General features: G+C 40.4%; 1 protein-coding gene and 1 long non-coding RNA gene across 7 annotated transcripts in view; one reads left to right on the top strand and one right to left on the bottom strand.

Annotated features, from left to right (window-relative positions):
• LOC122416578 (eukaryotic translation initiation factor 4 gamma 3-like) overlaps nucleotides 1-25,062 on the bottom strand; it is a 63,539-nt gene that overhangs the window by 9,827 nt on the left and 28,650 nt on the right. For 3 of the 6 annotated variants that reach the window (XR_006262133.1, XM_043429646.1, XM_043429652.1), the window contains 8 exons: nucleotides 23,754-23,861; nucleotides 17,350-17,708; nucleotides 16,134-16,394; nucleotides 15,887-16,016; nucleotides 14,410-14,610; nucleotides 12,976-13,169; nucleotides 11,100-12,393; nucleotides 121-1,022 (listed from right to left, as the gene is read on the bottom strand). Coding sequence is in view for 5 of the 6 variants with exons in the window: in XM_043429646.1 (XP_043285581.1) it covers nucleotides 121-1,022; nucleotides 11,100-12,393; nucleotides 12,976-13,169; nucleotides 14,410-14,610; nucleotides 15,887-16,016; nucleotides 16,134-16,394; nucleotides 17,350-17,708; nucleotides 23,754-23,861 (3,449 nt within the window). In the remaining variant the exon portion in view is untranslated. The remainder of the gene's footprint in view (nucleotides 1-120; nucleotides 1,023-11,099; nucleotides 12,394-12,975; nucleotides 13,170-14,409; nucleotides 14,611-15,886; nucleotides 16,017-16,133; nucleotides 16,395-17,349; nucleotides 17,709-23,753; nucleotides 23,862-25,062) is intronic. The other 3 variants (XM_043429670.1, XM_043429677.1, XM_043429662.1) reach the window with 1 other exon arrangement.
• On the top strand, nucleotides 19,993-25,060 carry LOC122416849 (uncharacterized). The gene is made up of 3 exons (XR_006262179.1): nucleotides 19,993-20,285; nucleotides 20,441-20,644; nucleotides 21,776-25,060. It is a non-coding gene; the product is annotated as an uncharacterized lncRNA (long non-coding RNA).

The following is a 25,062-nucleotide window of genomic DNA, read 5'->3' as shown; positions in this document are numbered from 1 at the left end:
ACATTAAGAAAAACTAATTAGTGCGGTTGCCGATAGAAAAGTTTTGATGAAACAGTGAAGCAAGGACATTGTGCTTTTTTTCAATCATGCCATCAAGAATGAGTGAAGAAAAAAACGAACCTTTATGCACTCTTTGAGTACAACATCCATTTCCGGTAGATTACTCGGTCGCACCCGACTTTTCGGATCGTTTTGCAGTCTCATAAGAAATTCACGTCCATATTCTCGCTTTCCAGTGACGTTTATCGGACTCCATTGATTATCATCGTATGGATATTTCAATCGAGGTGGAGCTTTAGGTGCGGTACTAACAACATCATTTTCACTCGGGACTTCGTCCTCGTCCTGTTTCTCGATAACAGGAGTTTCAGATTCAGTGGTCTCATTGGAGGTTGCATGCAGAGCCGAAACTTTAGCATTTTCCTCATTTTTCTGTGCGACTATCGTTTCAACGTCGATCTCGTCTTTGACAGGGACCTTGGTATGATCAACGATGTCATTCGTCTTTGTCGGCAAATCGCATATTCCCCGAGTCGTATTATCGCTCTCCTCGATCGTCGGCGTCGTTTCTTTAACGAGCGTTTCCTTATTATTTTGTGCCGTTGATTCCTGTTGTTCATCGGTGTTTAACACTTGTGCAGTAACGAGCGATGATGGCGTAGCACCAACATTTTCCCTAGTTGCCTCGAGCTTCGTGACGTTTTTCGTTTTCTGCCCTTTCCCAATATCGATCTCGGCACTCGTCTCGATCTTGGTTTCATTGTTTTCGCGATCTTTCACGATTTTCGGACTCTCACGAACGTTACATGAATCCACAATAACATTCTCATCTTTGCTCGACAATTGCGCCGGGACAGCTTGAGCCTGACTTCTGTTGTCTTGTTGCGTCTTTCCTTCCGGCTTTGAACCTGCCGCCGGATTCACGAAGGCGTCCATGTCCGTTCCCTCTTTCTCCGCTCCTTTCCGATTAAGATCCTTGTGTTTCGACTTGTTTTTATTCTTCTGCTTCTGCATGGCTTTACCTAATTACCACAAAAAAAAACGATAATCATCAGTATAAATGGTAGCAAATACGATTGAACGTTTATCGGTTGATTTTATAATATATGGGCGAATTGCAGTTGAGTATTTGCAACTTAATTTTTCAGTATAAATTTCCCTCCCTTCAAACAATTATTTACAAGTTATATCGAAGATTCTATTTTTTGGTATCATGTTCCAAAGAAGTAGTAACATCGTCGTTGGAAAAATATTGCTCACAGCAATTTCAGGGAGCAAAGTTCGTAATATTTAAGAAAAATCAGTCCATTTTTTACATACGGAACATTCATAGTTGAGTAAATAAAAAAAATAAATAAAACTTCAAGCGAATATGTATTCAAGAGAAAAAAGGTTAACCCCATCAATGAAAAACGGTTGGGAAGGCAGGAAGAACGGTGAATATACCGGCCGGTCCCCCAGTCGGGTTAGAGATAATTTTAAACAGCGGCCCGTGAACATACTTCGTGGATGACTTTCCACTCAAACTCATGGAAATAAGGCAACCTACTAATCCTATAAATTCAGCCTACGCGCACCGCTCAAGAACTCTCTTCGACAAAAATAAACTGAACAATGCAAATATGTTGAGTTGAAAAAAATAGAAAAAAATAAATAAATAAATTGAGGGTGTACCATGATCTCGAGAGCCACGTCGATTACGACTCCGTGATCTCGAACTACTTTCCGCACGTCCACCGCCTCCATTTTTTCTTCTTTCGCTCATCTCCGCTTCGCATCGATTATAACTTCGTTTAATGTGTATAAATTTCTTAAAAACTGTTTCTTCTATTCAGTTTTATCACTTATCGTAAAGAGTCTCGTGAGTTTTTCATCGAGCCGAAGGAAATGTTCACTCTTGGGATAATGAAATGTAAATGAGAAAAAAAAGTATCGAAGAATCGCGTCCCCGTCCATGCGGTGACTCTCAAACTGTGTTCGATTAAACTAATTTTTGATAAATTTCAAGTGATTGTGGCTCGGATTTCAGGAGCGCTAGGTTGAGGTATCACCGCCGAGAAGCACGGGCGGGGCGGTTACAGCAACACACGAGACAAGATCACAGCTGCACTGATTCAGAATTTATTTATACGACCATTCGCGATTGCTTGCCAACCGTCGATTTGGCTTCAATATTCTTTTCTCCTTTTTCTTTTCTCACCAACTATTAATGCGCAACGAGAATAAAATATTTTTCCTTTGCATTCGGTAGAAAAAAATACAAAATGGAAGAAGAAAATACTTGGAAGTGGTAACTCGAACTTTGAAAAATTGAAATACAAGTTCCAACGTTTCAGTCGCGAAATTCTCCCCCTTTCTATCCGACAATGCGATCGCAATTAAACTTTTTTCATCTTCAGTTTCCAACCGATCGATGAACACGTGTTTTCCTTTTGAATCTCGATGAAATTCGAGAAAGCGTAACGCCGCGCGCGGAAGATAAAAATTGTACTCGAAGCCGAGATGACTACCGGGAGGGTTGGAAAACGTGTGAAATATAAGCGCGACTTTCACGTGTCTATTTTAACTTGCAAACTGGCGCAAACCGAGTGCCACAGAGAAGAAAGAGATGGAGATGAAGACAGCCGGAGAGAGAGAGAGAGAAAGAGAGAGAAGGAGAAAGATTACAATATCTTAAATTAGTTCTCGTCGGATGGGAGAGACGAGCAAGCGCATTGGAGATTCCTCATCAGGGAAGATATCGTTGAAACCAGTCGAGAATGAGGTAAAAAACTCAGTGTGATTTGTCTCGCGTGTGTTCGAACCGCGCACTTTTGAGTACCAAAAACTGTTAGCAACATTAACAATTCGATGGAGAAACGATCTCGAAACTTTCACGTCCGAGCAGCGATGAGATCTCACCACGGATTGCGACTCAATAATCGTTTGTTCATTCTATCCAAACATTTCGGTCCCAATGAACTTGACACTGTTATCTCAAAAATCCAAGTGCAAAAGGAAATTCAATTGACGCGTGAACTTTGGAGTAACGAGAATTCCTTTATCCCCCAATTTCACTATATTTGAGAATCCTTTCGAAATCTTCGTACGTTTCGAAATTCCGGGCTAGAGTTTCACTAGTTCCCAATCCGACACTTTTCTTCTGTCACAGAGTTCATTTCGATGGTGAAAAATGGAGAATTGACAGCTCCTTTAGTGGTTAAGATCCATTTTGTTTGTTTGATGCTTTTCGGAGTATTATTCCTCGTCCCTTTTCACGAGACTTCAAAGCCTCGTGACTTTCGTAGTTACGATAACCGAACCAAGTTTAGCATTGAAAAACCCCGAAGCATACAATCGGTAGGTACGTATATAGATATTCGTAGACATATATTTTTTTCATTGAAAGGGCGCACCGGTGGCGCGCCACTGAGAGCCACGCTCGGTCCCTCTCGCGAACGAGAAAAGGAAAACAGCGTAGAATCGAAATTTTGAAAGCTCGACTTTCGACGGTGTCAAACTCGTACGAATCAATACCCTAAAATTATAGCTTTTCAAAGCACTTTACGACAGTCCAAAATTCAATGAAAAAGATTGGAAATCATTTCCCAATGTACAGTGAATATATTCAAGATTGGCCTCATTAGAAATAATTTGAAATGAAAATCGATTTGATTGCAAATCTCGCTCCAGGACACGTTCGGAGCAAAGAGGGAGGGGGGGGGGGAAGGGGGGGGGGGCAGTTTTCTAGATCTGAACATTCTCATGTACACGGGCGAGTCGTGTACGTCGTTTGTGGGCGAATAGATTGGGCAAGATTTCATGGAAAGGGGTCGAGGTGAGAAGTGAGTTTAAAGAGGCACGACAGCGAGATCGAGCTGTAATTTGTGCCCCTAAAAATGTATGGACGAGGAGATCTCGTCGCAAGTTTAGCCCGGACTGTTCGGTCCCTTTACTCGCAATTGGAAATGTTTCAAAGTTTTGTGATTTTCTGAATGTTGCTATCGTCAGAAAAAAAAATAATATGGAGAAGCCGGTAATGGAATAGAGTGTGTCGGTCGGAACGGCTGGAGTCAAATTGCTTCTATTCCCATTGACCTTTCGAGAAACACATTCATAATCAGCACGTGCATAAATTTGAATTTTATTTCGCTGCTCTCTACGACTTTGAAGCACCATCGCGATTGGCTCGACATGTTTTGCGTGTCGGTTAGCCAACCGGAAGTGCGGATACGGAATTTTCTGCAGTAGACTTTAACAGAAATCTGAGTATTAATTTAAGAATTTACTAACGACACGGCGTTTATAAATGATATTAATAATAGCGAATAATAAACGGAGTCTGCGCAGCTATCATCTCGTTACGGAGCCAGAGAACGTTCCAGAAAAGACAAAAGCACCGATCGGACTACCATCGCGTTGCTAATTATTCTCCTCCAACATGTTAAATTCCACTGCTTCGTACGTTGGTACGAAACGCTCGGTGATTTGGTCGTTCGAGTCGAACCCATCATTGGTTGCCAGGCGGAAAAAGCGCTCGAGTCGTTGGCGTACTTTCGTTTATTATAACTCGCTCGACTGCGTGATTAACGATCCGTAAAATAAGTCGTTTGGATCAAAAGGTTCCAGAGACTTCAAATTTACAAAATTAACGACGTCTCGATTGGTTGACAAAACGTGTCTACGCTTCTCTGTCTCTCCCGCTCTCCGGCGACTAAAGAAATGAGCAAACGAACGTGAAAAGCACCTGCCAGGAATATACGCGACGAATAAACTTGAAAAATAAAAAAAAAACATCATTTCGAATATCGATAATTCAATCTCGCCCAAATGTGCATGAGGGAAAAATGCTGCGAGGTTGTTACGTAATAAAAAAAGAAGTGAAAAAATGTAGAGATGATCGAAGGTTGAAAAGTGAAATAAAATGTCGAATTCGATTACAAATTTGACATAAAATGAAACTCCCGAAATGTCATTTCGTAACATTAAAATGACATAATTAATTTTAAACTTTGTTCTAAAATCGATAGCTGCACAGTCCTTCTCTCCGCAAGATTTACTTTCATTGATCGGCCTTGGGGGGTACGCGAGGCTGCTTGCAAAATGGAAAGAGGTCAGGCCCGTGAGCGGACGATTTGTCATCGACTTCCAAAGTGCGTTTCCCCAGCAGAAATGGATTTAATCGATATTCAATTGGCAAACTTTGATTCTGTAAATAAAATAAAGTTGTCTTTTTTTTCCTTCATTTGAAAATAAAATTCAACGTGCTCCATGTTCGTCGAGCGTATTAAGGTGGGAAGGAGAAGTAAAAAATAAATTTACGCGACCAAAAATAAGAATGGCTCTGTGGGTGATGGGGAGTGGACACCCACGAAGATCGACCGTCTATTTCCAGGGGCCAGCTCTTGTTTCACTGCGCAACTTCTTTGCTTATCTGTACCGAATCATTAATAAATTTGTTTCACAGATGAACCCGAAAATCGTCAAGAATCGTGAGAAAATGGTCGAGTAGCAAAACCGCAGGGATTACATTTTGTCGGAATATTTGAATTTGATGCACAAATCTACGAAAATATGTGACGGAATTGACGTTTGTATGGAAAAATTCGTGGAGGAAAATCAGCGTGGAATATGTTGCCCGGAGATTTGGTCCGAGCCCGAGGAGCGACGAATGGACGGTCGTAAGTCAGGTAGACACGGAGAAAGGTGTACGCAGCGAAAAGAGACGAAAAGAAGGGAAAAAGGAACAAGACCCCGAAGCAGGTCTGACCGCATTCCCAAACGGGCGCAAGGCCCACACAGAGGCCAATATGGCGGCTATTCTTTTATCGAACACACAAAGATGGCCTCGCACGATCGCGATCACGTGATCACCGGAGCCATATGCTTCGAGTACAGATTATCGAGGATATTTGCGAATCGACAAAATAATCGTCGATGGTTGACGTTCGATCATGTCGCGAGCTGAAACCTCGTTTTTTTCCTTACGCCTTACGCGCGCTCATTCGAGTGGAAACGACGAGTCCGAGAGAACGAGAGTGGGTGGCCACGTGAAGAAAACGTGGTCGACCGCTCGCTTGCGTTGAACCGTTGCTCTCGCTACTTCGAAACATCAACGTCGTATCGACTGCGAACGCTTTCAATTATTCTTATCAAATAAGACTTTCGAAGAGCGAAAAGTCACGGGGGATTTTCATTTGGAAATCCGTCGAGCGAATCGTCAAATTGAGCAAAAAATCATTCACGTTTGACTGACTCGGGAGGATCCTTTCGAATCGTCGACGTGAATATAAATGCGCGAAACTTGGAATTTCCTGATGAGCTGTGATGAGTTTTATTGCGTTATTAATTATTAAAAAACGATAAAATCGCGACCACGTGGAGACTCGAGGAATGCCACCGATCTTGGATATCGAAGGGAAAAACTTGGGAAATTTAATGAAAATAGTATTTTTTAAATCGTAGAAAAATAAATGGGACTTTTGAGCAATCAAGGGCGATGAACGTGCTCGAGGGCTCACGGCCATGTTGGATGACGAACGCCGAAATTTCTAGAATAAAGGGCTCCAAGTTGATTTCCGAATTCGTTAAATAAAAAATCCATTTTTTCGGTAAATTTAATGGAAAAATGTTCGTGAAGATACTCTTGATAATTCTGGTAAATTACGGGGTTAATAAAGATTGAAGAATTTTTGTAAGCGCGAACACGTGGGAAAATCACCGATGGTAGACGACACGGGGCGTGTTAACGGGAAACGGAAGCTCTAGAAGAATCCAAGATGTCCGCCCCGACCACGTTGTGCGATGGAAGATTATTCTATCCCCGAATTTACCATAAATCCCCAAGAGATTGTACAAAAAAATGGACGTACAGAGAGGAATAAAATAACGTAATAAAAAGTATGATAAAAGCATAAAATTACATACATACATGAGAGCAGGACATCCTTCCCCAAAACGGAATCCGCCTCGACACTTCATTTCTTTTTTTTCTCTTACTGCTTTTTTCCCGAACGAATATTATCGAAAAGGTTCGAGACTACGAAACTTGTTTCGTCATTGAGAATAAAAATGGTTGACAATACGTAAAATAAGGAATACGTAAAGAAGCACTGCGTCGAAAAAAAAAAAATACGTAGAAAAGTATGCGTACGTAAAGTAGTTTCGAAAATCACTGTATAAAATTCGTCGTCTCGCGACGATTAATAAATATGTGTATAAATATCACTATGAATTTTATAAAATTACTAAAATTCAATAAAGTTGTATAAAACGCTACAAAATTATGTACAATTTGACTGAGTAGACTGTTCACAGGAATAAATGTGATGTGGCGTGACGAAAAAAACGTGGCTCTGACTCAAAGCACTTTGTTACTTGAAGGAACAAATGAATTTTCAAACTTTTTTAAATAAATAACTTATTTAATTAAATTGTAATAAAAAGTATCAGTGCTGGTAAAATTCTTATAAAAAAATAATTTATGTAACTTTAAAATTGAGTTGAATAGAATATAAGAGAGCGATTTTAATATCCAGATGAAACGAGACGACGAAAAAGTACGAACGGGCCAGCACAGCACGTGCTGGCTTCTGAGGGTTATTCGTGGTAACCGGTCCGGCACAGGAGGCAAAGGAGCGGCGCTACCGTCGCTTTCATCCCCTCCACCCAACCTTGCCTGTGCGACTGCGCCATCTCAGGAGTGCGGGCAAGCGCGAGGTAGGAGAGAAGTCGTAATATATCGAAAGCAACGAAATTTTTCTTCCAAGAAAATGATCAAGTCGAGAAAACCTCAGCGGCGTTTATTTTATGACAGAAGAGACGCGAATTAAACGTTCATTTTAGAAATCAATTTTCAGTACATTCGTAGCAAGCGTCGCGAGTTACGGTGAAAATTTATGAACACGGAGAATGACTCGGTAAACTTTTTTTTTCACATTGAAAACCTATGAGAGTAACGGGAAGCGGTAATATTATTCGGTGACAGTGCACGGACGAAACTGAACGTCTTGCATAAAAACCGGTTATTCGGAAATGTTCATGAAGAAAACGATTCGATCAATTTTCTTATGCGATTGCTTTCACCTTGGGGCAATCGCGAAGACCGTAAAGGGCATTGACGAGCAAATTACCTTCAGGATTCTAGCTCCTGTCAATACTCAGGTCAAACTGCTGAACAAATTTCGTCGAAACGCATGACCACGTACACGACGAGTCTAACACGCTGCGACTTTTCTCCGCCATTATTTCATGGAATAATCGATTTGAACCGTGCAGCCGCAACGTTTTTCTGAGAATATCATCCCGTAAAAATTTAATTGTTGGAAATGACGGATTTGAAAGCTGGTAAAATTATGTATTCGTAGAAAAATGACAGTAAAAGAGTCGATAAGCTTTCAATAATAGCGGAGAAATATCGATTCCGAAGATTATTTGATTCCTCACATAGACGATAATCAGGGCGAAATAATCGTCAGTTCACCGACAACGAAGTAATTGATTAATTTTGTATTAACGTGAAAAAGAACAAGAAAACGCGTGTGAACTTCGTTATTATTTGAGTTCCCGTGGGATTTGCTACAGCGCAAGTTTACCGCGCAATCTGTTCCGCAGATCGAGTACCTCAGCGCCATAACCCCTTTTTGCCGCATCCACCCTAAACCTAGCGAACTCCTTAATCCGACGATGACGTCAGTTCATGTGCTCCGAACGCTCCAGCCTTTCGGGGAATTTCGTCGACGAGAATTTGACCGTTCGTACGGAGCGCTGGAGGGGCGAGAGGAGAAGGGAAATCCTGCGCCACTCGTGCAAAGTGTATACACAACTCTGCGAATGACCGCGGTAAGAAAAACGCGAGAGGAGACGACCGTCCGAGGACGACAAAGAAAATTGAAATAAAAAGATGGAAAGGGACAAAACGACTATGTCCGCCGCTGTCTGGGAACGAAGAGTATTACGCCCACCCGATGAAATCTAACCTGAGACACTCGAGCCCAAGACACATTATAGCACGAAGATTTCTCATCCGGGATATTTCACACAAAATACGACTTTGACTGGTTTTTTTTTCAGATCCAGTAGCGAATAGAAAACAATTCAAATGTAGAACTCGAATGGGACGTGATTGAATTTCATTGCTCCTTTCGACCAGAGCCAAATTGAACTGTGTCGAACGGTTCAATTTATGCTGAGAATTTGAATTGACGTTCTTTTCAGTTATCTGGCATTGATATGATTCGCTTTTTAAGTACCTCACGCGTAAGGAAATTTTCAAAATTTTCACGTCGTAAGAATTTTATTCGTTTGATAAAAAAAAAAACGCGAGGATCGCTTTACAGTCTTTATTCGTCGAAAATATTTCGGGAGCACACGAAATATTGTTGACAATAGAAACAAATCTCAACTCACCGGGTTTCTTCTTCACCATTTTGTATAGCGTGACGAGAGCGTTGGAGCTCCTCAAATTCACGGGAGTGTTTACGAACCGACGAATCTCACACTACACGAAATTGAGCGTTGTAGCGAAGGTGAAAAGAGCGCATTGAGTGTAAGAGTCACTACGAAATTTTCAATTTTACGTAAATGCGAATAATTTTTTCAAAGGAATACAGAAACGGACGGAATAACAGGCGCACAAAACCTCAACCGTAAGTTTCGATTTGCGTTAATTACACTCAACATTAATCAACACTTATCGATTATCGTGGATTTGGATAATTCAATGAATATTTATACCGTCCGATATAACAAATGAAAAATTTCGCGTAACGAATAGTCGTCGAAGTCAAAATAAAATACACGCGTTCACTTGGTAAATAGAGAAATAGGTTTTATATTATTGAGAACGTTGTTACGCAATTGTCCGATAACCGATACGAAAAAAACATCTATAAATAACAAATCTAGGAATGAGGGGAAGAGAGAATAGTAAAAATGTAATATTCCGTCAGGATTTTTGTTAGAAAATGGGAAACGAATTGTCTTGGATACGTTAAATAATGAGTATTAAAATCGGGAGTCCGTCGTGCGCCACGTGTGTAAGTCGGACGAGAACTAGAGTCTCCTCGAAGACACAGAGTGAATACGAAATGGAATCGGATGTAAACAATTTCGAATGAAAGGACAAAGCAAGTTTTCATAAAAAAAAAAAAAAAAAACAATAACAATCATTTCAGGGGCTATACGAAATTCGAAAAACCTGTGTTTGCCTCGCACATACTTTGCACGTAAGAATAAGCGTTCTCAGTATTTTTACGAATTTCGTTGAATAAAATAGTCGAAATAAAATTGCGTAAAGCTTTTATAAAGCCAATTATGAATCGCCTCGTGTAAATGTCGTATGGCACAAAGTGCAAACAACGAGACGAGATATTCGCACTCGGCAGCGTGACCTCAGAGGCGAAGAAAAAATGGAGACGCTGAGAAATACAAAAGCCATTCGCGTACCACGTTGGTAAAGCAGACATTTCAGAGATTTTAATATCACGACCATCGAATTAATCATTTGTACGAATATATTGACATTTTGTTCAATGAAAATATTGATTTTCACGAACAAACGTAACAATAATGAGCGGAAGAAAAAGAGCAACTGAACTCGGAGCACTACTGCTTAATAATCAGGTTGTATAATATCCTCGAAGCAAAAGTCCCGTGGAAATGAAAAAGGAGTTAAATGCGAAACTCTTTGGAACGCGATGTGCCGATCGCAATATCGATGGATGAACACTTTTTCGAAAGATTTCAACGTTGAAAGACAAAAAAAATTGCGAGTTATTTTTATTTCGTTAAAGAACAAGGTGAAACTTAAATTTTCATCGAATATCGAAGGATCGAAAAAAAGTTGCATCTGCATTTTAGTCTTTCTCACACTCGCATGACCAGTGGAGCGCCTCAATCGGTAGGTTAACAAAAATTTGAGGTTTGTCGACCTACGTTTCATCAAGGGAGTTGGTGGTATGTTTAAAATTCTACCAACTGTTAAAAATTTCGTAAAGTTTCGTGTCCAACGTCGCTTCATGAAATCTTTATCACTCGACGACCTCATTTTGGAGTCACGCGAAACTTAAGTTCGTTGAAGAGATGAAGAAAAAGGAATTTGAATTGAAAAGTGTACTCACCATCAGCAGTTTTTTGATGATGATCAGCCTTATTATCGGTAGCGACGTCAGTCTTATCGAGAGCAGTTTCGCCGTTGGATCGTTGATGCTGTTCGGCCTGATTGTGAGAAGGTGTCGGTGTGGTACCTCTGGAGGTAGCAGAGCTGCTACGATCGCTAATTTTTCTTTCTTTCTGAGGTTCTTTACCAGAGGGTGGAAGTTCAGCACCGGAAGTTGGGGCGGTAGCGGTGGCATTGGTTTGGCCGGCTTGTTGTTGATTGTGGTTTTTTCGTCGTGGTGGTGAGTACGTGTTGGGACTAACAAGAGTGGGAAAAGATGAGGAGTCTATGGAAGGACCGGGGAAAGGGAAACGCGGTGGACGACTCGGAATTGGTCCAAGAAAGCTCGAGCCTCCTTGCGCGGGTTGTACAGAGACAGGAGCAGCGTTAGGTGTTGCTGCCGCGGGGGCAGAGGGAGGAGCCGATGGGATGTTAGGATTTGCGGAAGCAAGTGAAACTTGAGTGGCAGTGTTCGAGGAGTGTAACGGTACGTCGGTAACATTAGTGGCAATGTTCGGTGTAGCGCTCGATGTGTTCGAGACGATTGATGCCGCGGTCGGAGGCTTAGAAGCGCTTTTAGCGGGCTCTTTAAGTTCTATGCTCGACTGTGCAATTGTCGAAGCCACAGGAGCGACAGGATCGATTTGCGGAGACGAGACAAGCTCTTTGTTCGCAAGAACAATTGGATTGGTTGATGCGACATTGAGCTTTTGTTCGTCAATGACAGCGGCAATTGGTTGCTGTTGTTGCCCGGCATTCGACTGTTTCGCCTCGCCACGGGGCCAAAATTCTTGAGCGGGAAGTTGCAAAGGTTTCGAATCTGTTTTCGGGAGCGTGCAGCCCTCCGAAATTTGTTGTTGCAGCGGGCTCGCCGAGATCGTCGAATTTTGAGACTGCGTTGTTGCAGGCGTCATTATCGCCGTCGTCGTCGTCGTCGATGTACCGCTGTTGCACTGGATCGGTGATTCCTTACTGGGATTCGACGTTATTTTCATACTCGTTGTACTTGCTACTTGGGTAATTTGCGTCGCTGACGGTACGTTCTCCGTAACAACGTTCGTCACACCCGACGGAGGTACCGGCGCACTCGTCGCTGTCGCCGCCACTGGAGCTGCTGACGTCGCCGTTGCCGACGCTATCGTCGTCGACGACGTCGAAGTTGACGGTCCTAACGACGATGATGCGAAGCTCGTCTCCGATTCTTCGCTAGCCGCTTTCGCGACTCTAGCCGCAAATTCCGCTACCAATTCTGGATTCTGCAACAATCACCATATCTTTGTGAAAGACGAGTGATACGCACACGTTTGGCCAACTTTTCAGCCCTTCAACAACTAAAAAATTGCTCCATATATCAAATCAAAAGGTTCTTATGCGCTTTTCGTTTTTATAATCGAGAAACGTAAACGATCGACGAAAACTTAGGACAGGGTTTGAGTTACGTGCTATGGAGATAATCAACTAAATATAACTACACAAACAACGGTGCGAGAGAGGCACGATGAGAAACTCTGTTTACCTAATCTTTTTCAGCGTTCTTCGACAATTAAATTTCATTCAAGTTTTCTCGATCAAGATTTTAGTGTTCATTTGTCGTTTTGTCGTTATCGTATTCCAGTGATCAAAATTTGAATATTATTGTGCTTATTTTTGGCAGCCAGTTTTTTCGCACTTTAAAGATAATCGTTTGTCGATTCAAATTTGAAGTTTCAAGTGTTTAAACATATTTCAACAGCCATTGATCCCTGAGAATATTGGCTATGCGAATGCACTCTCGCACACATTTGTGTATACCAAATGAAAAGAAAATATTTCATTTTCAATAAAACGCTTCAACTCACCTGCGGTTGAGGAGTCTCACGATTACTGGATGCACCACTTACACTCGATGCATTGCCGTATATATCAGCGGCTATGTTGTCACCGGTGTTTGGATCGCGGATATCCATGATAGCGTGGGATCTCGGACCAGTCGATAATCTCGATGAGCTAAGGTTCGCACTCGACGTACCACCATTGTGACCGGTGTATACTTCTGTGGAAGAATAAAAAAATATTTTCATATTCTTTCAAATTTGTCAAGAAATCGAAGTGAATTATCACTTTGAATGCTCGTTTGAAACCCAATGGAAACTCGATTGGCGTGAGGCTTCGAATAGTCTGAATTCCCATTGAGCCTTGAGCCACTTTTTTGAAAAAACGTTAATGGAAAATCATAAAATGGCATATTTAATGTAAAAAATTTACGAACCTTCCCCGTATAAACGATAAACGTTATTAACGACGAACATTTTATAATGCGAAACGTACAAACTTTCTCAAGCTTCGTAAAAATAAATTTCAGATTCTAATGAATAACGTGTTCACTATGTCACGTTTCAAGGTGGACTGAGCAACATTTTGATAGAAAGAATCTTTTCTTTGCCATGTACCCCAGGCGGAAATATCGAGGGGTGGGGGGAGGGTTGGTACCGTTGCTACCTGCTCATTCGCACCCTGTCTGAAGAAGCAAACTGAAAAGCTGCGGATAAACCCCCATATTCTCCACTCACAAAACCTGTCGAAAATGCTATACCTGTATGTAGACTGGACAAGTTTTAGCGTTACTCTAAATTCTTAATGCGTGGACAGAAAGTCGCGAAATACGCTGACGAATTCCGAACACAAACGACATTGAAATGTCACTTTGAAAAAAACGTGCAATTGCAATCTTCAAAATGACGTTTTCCAAAATGATCTTTGGAAAATCCCTTTTTTGCATTCAAATACCCCCCCTTCATACAAATTTTGCTTTGTGCCTCGTTTGTTTACGTGAACGATAAAATCCATTGTCCAAAGATTGTCCATTTGCTGTACATTTCGAGGATCATTTTCATTACAAAAAATAAAAAAGAATGTCAGTTGATGGACAATCATTAAGAGGATGGATCAGTCGGTATATCGCAACCGTGAGTGCGAGAGAGATAGCTGCAAATTTCGAAATCGAAATTCTTTGACACAGTTTGACCGATTAAAAAAAGGCTCTGTCAGTCGATTTTTGCCATCCTTCTGCGTAGGCTGACAGAGCCTTTTTTTTAATCGGTCAAACCGTGCCAGAGAATTTCAATTTAAAAAATTCCAAGTGAGATTAGTCGACTGATCCATACTCTTAAAAGACACTGATACATTGAATCAATCAAAAAGTGAAAAACCTGGAGGTTTCTCCGTTAACTCTACAGTACACGTGTCGACTACCATGAAATTGTTAAACAGTGTAAATCACTTATAAAACTTACCGGTTGGAGCGAGAGGTATTGCCATCGAGGGTATAGGCTGTGGCGGCTGTGTAGGTTGCTGAAGAGCACCTTGAGGTACACCACCGGCTCCTTGGGCACCGGCCAGCGGTCCTCCTACGTGTTGAGCTCCCCCGCTAACTGCATTAGCACTGGCTCTACTAATATTTAGCGGTGTTGCAGGTTGAGGTTGTTGGTAAAAATCTGCCAGAAACCACCAAAGGAATAATATAACATCGACTTTGAATTTGAATTCATGGAATTTTGTCTAATCTCTTTAAAACTTGACAAATGGATGGACGACTATTGATTAAAAGCTACCTGCACCAGGGATAGCACAACTTAACAGAACCTAACCGCGAGGACAAAAGTTCCTTTCTTCGTTTTCTTCCAAAATGAACGTAGAGATTTTCATAGGAGCTCTAATTATTCGTAATTTATGGTCTCGAAATTAATTTGACCCTTCGTGTGTTAGTCCTTTGAAAGTCGACAAATGACGAACTGCAATCTCAAGAGACATCGTCTGACCGTAATACTCATTGTACATCGGGCAGGTCATAAAATTTCTAAGTTACGAACATTTAAAACGATATCGAGTTTGAGGATTTAAAGAGGACAGACCTAGACACAATTTGAAAGAGATCAATTTTCTTAGATTCCTTAAACTGAAACGGGTAGCTTTAAAGTTTTCATGTTTGTCTATATGCATCCCTTATCAGTAAATCATTAAAACGTTGAGAGTACCTCTGACTTCGTAAATGAAAAGATTGAAAAAAAGTTGTATTTCAATACTGTTCTTCCGTTTTTTGAAATAAAAAATAAAATTTCTCATCATTGTTTGCAAAGTTATACGCTCATTAGGATGAAATATTTTCATTCGAACATGGAGAAAATTTCAACGAGACTGAACGAATATTTTCTAAGATATCAACTAGACTAATCACGTTTTTTCAAACAATTCAAAACAGTTTGAAATTTCGTCTATAAAGAACACATTTATCAGATTCAAGGACTCTTTGGGACTAAACCATTTCAAATTTTCTTTTGAAATTTTTATGGATATTTTTGACTTGGCATAAGCGTAGCGGTTCTTTTGGTCAATGTTTTAGAAATTGTCACCTGGGTAATCAACTCCATAAAAATTGACAAATTTCCAAGAGTTCTAAAAATTTTTTCATCCGAAGTAAAGAGCATTCGTTTAAAATATACGTTCAAAATTTCAGGTTGTAAATAAATTGAGAGCTGCTGAAAATTCTTCTTTCGATCGTTAATCCTTTTGAAATGCGAACGTCACATGAATTGTTGACCCTCTAAGCGTGACTAAGTTACATTCAACAATGAACGAAAAACCAACTGTATTAGATAAAATTTTGTACAAAGTCGAGGACGGATTAGAGTTGAGAAATTTCTCCAAGCCTTCCATTATTATACACATCAGGCGATTTGGCCGGTATTTATGACGAACCAGTCGAATACGTACATGGATTTGGATTTCCTTGTCCTGGCGCATATGGATACATATTTGGCGTCTGGACGATAGCGTGGGGTGTGTAAGACTGATAAAAAGGTTGTCCCTGATGTGCCTGGTGTCTCTGCTGTGCAGCAGGAAACTATAAAACCAAGAAAACGTAAGAAATCTTAGCAGTGAAAGAAGAATTGGGAATAATTATCATTTAATTGTATCATTGGTGATGAGACAACGAAAAAGAAACATTTGGAAACCTCACCAGTGACAGGATGCTGGGAGGAGGGTACATTTGTTGTTGATGCCCTGTCGGATGAAGATTTGACACTTGTTGCAAGGTACGAATATCGTACATCGGCGTACCCTGCGGCACCGCTATACCTTGATGTTGATACAACGCGGTGGGTTGACCACCACCACCACCACCCGGCATTCCAACTACCTGCGTACCTGCACCACCCTGATTATTTCTGTGCCCGAGATTTCGTGAAGGTTGTGACCTCGGTGCGGGCTGGAAATAACCCTGAAAATAAAGAAATTAGTTGAGAATTATAACTGGGGAAAACACACAAAACTCGTTGTCGTTTTCAAGTTCTTTCTAACGCGAAACCAGAGGGTTTCATTGTGATGATATATTCGAATTTTTTCATAATCTCAACTCATGAAGATTGACGTTGATACTCGAACAAGAAAGTACGATTGTCATGAAAGTTTCAAAAAGTGAAATTTTGAAATAATAGCTTTTTCCTAAAGACTATAAGGAATGTCGAATTTCAAATGACGAGAATGAAGTACAAAGAGAACAGAGTCAAAAGAGATGAATTGTCATAGTGACAAACAATCACGATAAAATATAGAATTTGATGAAAATAGAATTGGGGATAGATACGGCAGGTACAGAAAGGATTCGTAAAATGTATTCTCCCAAGGGTGAAAAATCAATGTGGGATCGAGTAAAAGACCAGGTAAAAGCTCTAGGTTCGGTCAAATGGTATTTAAATAAACGTCTAAATTTAGACTTGGAATAAAAGGAGAGGATTTTACGAAGACAGATAATAACTGCAATATTCTATGTAACAAGTGAATGCACCGTGGAAGTGAGAGGATCGAATAGTGTCTCAAATAAAAAAAGTGAAAGTAAAATTGATTTTGTATATATCATGAAAGTCGTAAGGGTTGAAAACATCGATAAAATTGCTGCATTGCAAAAAAAAATAAAAATCAATGAAGCATTAATCAGTATGAGATATTACAAAATGAAAAAAAAAAAATTATCTGCATCTGGTTGAAAAATATTTGAATTCTTTATGACCATTTTTGATAAGCTTAAATTCAATTGATAGTCGAATTTATCAACGATCGTATATCCTCTAGAGCCCAATATGGAAAAAAAAACTGGGAGTAATGGAACAAATGAACAATACTGCAAAAGACCAAAAAGTAGAATAGATGACTAAAGTAAATAAAATTAAACAAACCTGGGTGACCGGTCTCGTTGGATTAGACATGTAGACCTGTTGGTGCTGCGACGGAGCCTGCAAATGAACCTGTTTCCCCATTTCTTGAGGCGAAGGTGTGTGAACAGGAGGTGTAGTCGTAGGCGCAGGTCCTTGTGGCTGTTGTTGTTGCACACCTGGTGTTTGTGCCTGCGGAGGTTGTTGTTGTCCGCTCTGTGGACCGCCCGGCTGTATACCAGGCGTCGACTGACCCAAAGTTTGTATTCCTCCGAGGGACGGCGGCCCTCTACCTCCTGGTACTCCTACACCACCCCCTCCTCCACCCACATGCCCACCTGGTTGGGCAACGTAATTTTGTCCAGGTACATGAAACTCCGATCCTGTGAAATCAAATAGAATAATGTAAGTCCCAACTGCGTTCTGTTCGCCTCGTCTATTGATTCAATTTCTAAACTGTTTTTTTTTTTTTTTAAGAATAATTTGCACCATTGTTTGAACTTAATATTCATGAGCTTGCGTTTGGTTTACATTTTCTTCCGTATCAACACAAGATACAGAACAGTCGAATTCTCATAAGCATGTTTATCTTTGATGACTATTCTATTTATAACTGCTTAATGAATTTCGTAGTACAACAATCGATATTCTTTTTCCACACGAAAATTAAAATGCACAAAATTAAAAGGAATATAATCAGAACTCCTAAAAACATTTTTCGTAGAACAACGAATCACATCTTAACTTAGCCTGAGACATCATTGCGAAGGCATTGAAAAATATAAATGAAAACAGGATGGTATAGAGTATGGAAAAAAATGAATATAGAACACCTTGGGAATTATGGTTGAACTCTCTAAAAAACAATTATTCGAATATCATGTTTAACCTTCAGGAAAAAACGTCAACTTGGAGAATATCGAAGTTGCGAATTTGAGCGAATAATTATGCTCACTATAACGCAATAATAAAAAAACATAACTATAGCCATAATAGCGGGAAATTATTTGTAAATGGCTTTCTAAACTATTGAAATAGGAGGCAATATTCCACGTTTCACACGCGAATAGTGCGCTCTATCCACATAGGATTTCGCAACGTAATTGGACAGATGTTTCTTAGATTGACGTCGTTATTACCATAATTCGAGACAAAAGTTCAATATTCTCGATTTAGTTTTAGTAAATAATGACGGAGTCGGACAATATTCTTTGATGTTACATCACCTCAAATATAATTATCAAGGATAAGAAATAAAGAGCAGAATGAAAAAAAAAAAGAATAGGCGAATCCAACCAATCGCGTGGATGTACGTACCACTCGTGTCGCGTGCGAGTTTTTTTCCGCGCGGCTAGAGCGCAATGACGACGATGATCATTGAAAACTATCGTGCGTTGGGTAGGAAAAAAAAGTGTCGAAATTCTCAATGACTGATATCAAATCCGTTATTGAATTAAATAAATTTTACACAGCGGATGAACCGGTGAATCGTGACTACAAGAGAAAACGGCATGTCGGTGCATCGAAATTTGACGATCCTACGATCACGACTTGTCGTCCGTTATAAGTGTGTGTTTACACGAACACAGCGCGGAATATACGTTCATGTAATTCGCGGAAATATCAGCGTGCATTTTCCCCGCGTGACTTTTTCCTCGCCTCTCTCTCGCACTCTTCACGAGATATAATAGCGTTATCACCGCAAGCATATATAAATATATTTTTTCGAACGTATTATACCTCGCACCGAGCACAGTGTTCCGGAAACTTTGTAAAATTCAAATATTACGTATTCGATGGCGCACGTTTGAGAACAAAAAAAAAAAAAGACACAAATAAATAACAATATAAACTGAAATGATACACCATGGAAATAAATTTCCAAAAGTTCAATAGCGCGTGCACACAGTCAACGATATGTTTCGAGAGACGACGAAGATGGATCGCGAGAAGCCATGTTTGCACATGTGGGCAGGAACGTGAGCATTTGAGCACAGCCCAGTGCTGCTATCTGTTGTCAGACAAACGCATCGATTGCAACTTAACGGTAGAGGCGTGCGCGCTTGCGCTCCATTCGAATAACAGTCCTTCACACACACATAATGCTCTGTGAGCTATATACATATAGCTTTTCTCCATCTCTCGCGAGGTATTCTCTCGAGCTATGAGAATCGCTGATCGAATTTTTATTCAAGACCGTAACAACATTACAATATTCGTCTATCCTATTGAACGTTGATTCACTTTTCAATTTTAAAAATTTTTTAAATAAAATGTTACGATTTAAAATGCCAGTTCAACCGCTCAGGTCCTGAAAATATCCGAATACGTAAATCAGGAACAGTGTTAACTATTGATATTCGGGGACATACGTAGTTTTATAAATGGACGATAAAAAAAAGTTTCAATCAAATTCCTTCGAAATTAAAAAACACTTCGAAGTATTTGATTCCATTTTAAAACTTTTATTTCAATATAAACGAATCAGATCAACGAAATTTAGCTTCGTGTTCAGAAGTAGTTGCGGAACGAGAAACAATATAAATTTCCCCGTTAACAGTCATTGAGTGGCGCCACTGTGAGCTAATCTCGTACTAATTTCACGTTATTCAGCAACAAATAGTTTTCGTAAGATCAACGGATCTTTAGTACATTGTACGTAAGAAAAAAAAAAAAAAAGTGGGCAAGACATTGAAACGTGAATTGTCAGAATAGAGCAATCGACGTATTTAAAAAAATAGCACCGCCAGAGATAAAACGTCGATGTACCAAAGCACGCATGAAAGTTCAAAAAAACAAACTTGTGCCTATAACCTAACACGCTAGAAAAATATCCGCCATTGCAGTTTTTGAAAAGCATCGAAACGTTAACTGTCATAACCTCAACCATACAAACATCAATTTCTCAGAGATATACCTGGACACGAGGAAGAAAGAATACGTCATTTGTGCCTATAACGGTACAGGTTATAATAAGCTTAGTATAGACGACCTTTCGAAGTGCCCTCAACCCATTAGGCATAACGTCTAGTACACATTAATGTTGTCAATACAAAAGAAAATAAGTTTGCGATCGGTTTTAATGTTCAAGATTTAATGGGTTCTTATTTCATAGAAATACGAAAACGATTTTTCAACTTGCAACGTAGCACACGTTGTACGCCAACGATGGAACTGTGGTCTGACGTGATTTCTTGTGACTCGAGGAATTTCTTGTTATGTCTAAAACCGCTATACGCGTATGTCATATGGCGAGACGAGACGCCGGGCATAAGTCGGAATAAAAAACAAAGAACAACGAACTGTGGAATTTGCGAGGGTAAGTGGGGAGAATATGAGAGAAATTTGAAATACATAAAAAAAGAGAATACCTACGGACGGAAGGAAAGGTCACGAGGTATCGTAGACCATACATGCATACGTCAATAAGCATGCGCCATATATCTTATGCTTATATGTACACATGTATACAAATACAAGCACATTAATATATGTGAGCTTGGTGGAATGCAGGTGAACGAGCACGGTGAAAACAAGCCGCATGTAGTACCCGACTTCCTCTATCGAAGCCCCTCGTTATCGAAGTGCACAGTCTTCCGACAACTCGGAGATTCTTTCGCGAGGAACAATTGGCGTCGAACGGTGAAAACCCGGGGACTTAATTGATAAAATATTGCGACGGAGAGCTCGTGAATATCGCAATTATAATAATCACGACCCTCTTAAAACGCCACTTCTGTGGATTTTTCTTCCTCTCGGAATATTCGTTTTGAGAGTCACTTGACCTAACCTCAAATATTCAAAGCTGACATTATTTTCCGATACGGTTTGACCGATTACAAAAGAACCATCAGCCCATGCAGCACTGAGGCAAAGATTAGCTGACCGAGCCTTTTTGTAATCGGTCGAGAAAGAAACAATTTCATAAATTCTTTTGCTTTCTCTTGAAGGAAGCTTTACATGTGTTTACTCGATTCTTTCAAGCTTAAAGAACACCACGGACGTTAATATTTCCGGTGAACATCGATACACATGCCAATGAACAATCACTTTTCAGCGTTTACTAAGATTGTGGGAGGGACGAGTGTGACGCAAGTGAGCTCCGTGGACACTGAAGTTTCGTGACAACAGAGGCGGCCACCGAGTGACGGAGATTTTTTACCATCGCACTTTTTATGCACACATGCTAATGAGTTTCGACTTGAATTTTCCCGCATCGATACGCGATAAAGAGCGGAGAAACTCAAAAATCAAATCCCTCGTTTCAACTTATTTTTCCCGCCTTTTTTTTATTCATCCACGAAATTGGGAATTTCGTAGTCGTGGTGAAAACGAGTAGGACTAAAAATCAATGATGCCGAATTTCAATAAACAATGCTTTTCCTCCCTCGCAGTTTTCGTCGCTCCACTCTTGGGACTTTTGAAAATATTTTTTCTTTTTTTTTTTCAGATGACAAATCTGAGGTTGCGGCCCGTCCCAATTATTCCTTGCTCAGTCAATTCACGGCTGGACGATCGCTCATCCGAGTAGTGATTTTACTGAGGCTGCGAGAGTACCGAAGCCGTGTAAAAACCGACTTTTCTATTTATTTTCACAAGTCACTTCTGTGTTACATTTGTACGCAGTAACCTGAATCTTGTGACGGGAAATATTGTGGCCCCGCCAGTAACATTTCATGATAACTTTCTATTAACGGAAAAACACTTGAAAACTGCACGTGCCTTCTGGAGTACGTGAAAAACTCATTACTCAAGTAAAAATATAATCCGAGTGAGAAGCCAAGATTCCGAAGTCGAACAAGGCAGTGGAAAAGAAACAAATTTTTGTTCGTCGAAGAAAAAAATATGGCGGATTCGAATGTACTTTTATTGTGGACGAACCGAGTAACTTGCAATAGAAAAAATACGTTCTCGAATCCCACCGTACTTTTATCCAACTGAATGGATTTTGTTGGATGAAAAAAATGAATTATTCTCGTATCGCCGTGATTTTTTGTCTGTCGGCTGTGTTTGTGACAATGTGATTGGGGATCGAAACAGGAGTGTGTTTAGTTTGCAACAGCCGGAACGAAGGCAGGTCGGATTATATCGCGTTAATAACATCCCCCACGTGGCTTCTCTTCTGTCTCCCTCTTTCTCTTTTCCGCGAATGAAAGGGCACAGCGGGAGCGAGTGTGTACGTATACCAGGGGCAAAGAGAGACGAGAAGAAAAAGGATGAGGCAGGCGGCAGCCCACGTTTGCATCGATCGACCTATATCGTCCGAAGCTTCAGCTCGAAATACGGCTCTCAACTGGCGAACGTTGTCCTGCAATCCGTTTTTTCTGCTTTCGGATTTCTCGTGTTGGCTCATCGGCCCATTTTTTTCGTTTTTTCAGCGCTCTATTTCAGCTTCGAGACGTTAAAGTATTGAAAAAGGGATGGAGGCTCTGCTCAGGATTTTTTTTAACGCGGTGTCAGCCATTTATTTTTCCATCGGCGCTGCTGAGACCCCGAAAAAAGGCACTTTTCTCTTGAGCCTCGTCGCGCGACATATTTTAACGAACTTTTAGACAGAGCGCAAGTGGAACGTGATATTTTCGAATGGAAGCACACGGCGGTCCACCGAGTCAAGCCCGTGACCTATCTCTCACATATCGACCAATTTTCGTTTCTATTTCTGGTTCGAGAGGTCACCGTCGCTGCTCATTTCGTTCATCATTAATACGCACCAGTCTCCACCACCTCTTTCATTCCTAATAGGCTACTTCTAATATGCCACTACGCTTGCTGCGTTCAAAGGCTCCGAGAACGTGCAAGGATTCGATCAATCGTTCCGGTCCGCGTGAGAATTCGATCGATTTATCAAATCATAGAACATTCGACAAAAAACAAATTACTAAACTGGACGCTGAATTAAAATGGCAGTGGAGTACCGGAATTCCGATGAAAAGCTTCGTCAATCGCACCGTTGAGAAAGCCTCGAATCCCGCGATTGGTCACGACTCGATCCAATCGAACGACGAAAGTGTCAATTTTCGATTACATTTTCAAACAAAAACCCGGCCATTTCTAGCCGAAATAGCTGGACTTTCATTTCATCGTGTAAATTGCTCAGCCCGAGTTGATAAAAACGAGCTGCTATCGGTCAAAACGAATTTTTATTCAACGTTCGCACGATGATAGTTACCGGAAGCGATGAGGGAACGGAGAATAGAGAGAGCGAGTGATGGAGATTGAAAAAACGTAGTTGGTCTTTTGATAAGTTGGCTCAATGGGCCTGATCACGAGCCCATGAAAAAGCTCTCGTTACAATTTCACCACAACGCTCGTTCGCTCTTTGTCGTGCACGCTTCAACTGTGAAGCACGTTGGATACGTTACGAATGTTAGTCAAAAAGGTATCTAAGTGATAATGTGTGTATGTGTGTTTGATCATCAACAACGTACCGGGTGAACGGAAAAAAAATGAATTTCCATGACGGGTCCACCGGAAGTCCAGGAACGAGTGTGTCATGCCGGCAGGAAGATTACGTCGGCCGTTGACCGTCTCACGTTCTGAAGAATCAAAGAGGAAAGCAAAGGCAATCACGAGGTGCGCACATGGGCTGTCTTTTCAGGACGGATTTATTAAAATAAGAGGATTTTATTGTGACTATGCGAATGAGCGATTGGAAATCGGCATTTTTTTAAATGGATTTGAAAAACATAGTGGAATTTCGATTCAAAAAAAGCCAAAAGCTTGTGTCAAATGAGAAAAGTGAACGTGCAGATTTATCGACGTGTTTTTACGAGTGCAGTGATGAGTAATTTAAAATAACTTTCACAGCAAAAAATGAGAAAAATGAAAAAAAAAAAGAAAAAAAAACAAATAAACTGAAGAAAATCAATGACAGTTGTGACGAAATATGCAGAAAAAAAAATATTCAGGATGGAAAATAATGAAAATGAAGGATCGAATCGTACTTCTGCGAATATTGCGAATTTATGAATCTCGGGAGAGACGTGGGGCAATTGTGGCGGTAGCGTGGTCTCACGAGGGGTAGGTCAGGAGTCGCGATTAACGGAACCGAGGGGGAAAAAAAAGCGAGCGACGAACAACGAATCACTGAGCGTGCAACGAAAGAAAAATTGGGGAAAAAATTTCATTTCAAAGTTTTTTATTAAACGAAAAAAAGACACATTCGCACATTGAAAACAAAGAAGCACAGCGAAGCTTTCGAAAAAAAAAAAAAAAAAAACGCGATTAGATTATCCATCAATGCGACTCCATTGCAACTGTCACTAAATTCTTGATTTCATTCGCATACCACGATGAATTTGCGGAATGAGTGTGATTCGAAAAAATGATTGAAACGCGTATAAAAATGAGAAAGGGCAAACAAGAACGCTCGTTTTTCTTGTAAATCAACTAATAAAACTAAGTAATTACCATCTCGATCAGGATTTTGAAAAAAAACATAGATATTCAGAGACCAGCAGAGGAAAAAAACTGTCAAAACTGTATCAAAGTTTGTAAACGTTCTTAACGACCCAGCGAACGTCAAAATTCATCGACTCGAGAAAGCGAAACGTCAAAAATGCGATCGAAAACGAATTCAAAGTAACACCGAACAGCAATAAAGCGGATTTTAAAAAATTCTCGAGACTTTGAGCACTCAGGTATTGGCGGGCGGGAAAAGGAATAGCTTTTTTGGAACAACGAAAAAAAAAACGTTAATCCTAAGGAATAGGGTGAAACGTCTATTTGTCCGCGAAC

This window comes from Venturia canescens, chromosome 1 (genome assembly GCF_019457755.1).
Source record: "Venturia canescens isolate UGA chromosome 1, ASM1945775v1, whole genome shotgun sequence".
Classification (NCBI taxonomy): domain Eukaryota; kingdom Metazoa; phylum Arthropoda; class Insecta; order Hymenoptera; family Ichneumonidae; genus Venturia; species Venturia canescens.
Note: the sequence above shows the minus strand (reverse complement) of the source record. Positions and strands in the feature narration are given on the sequence as shown.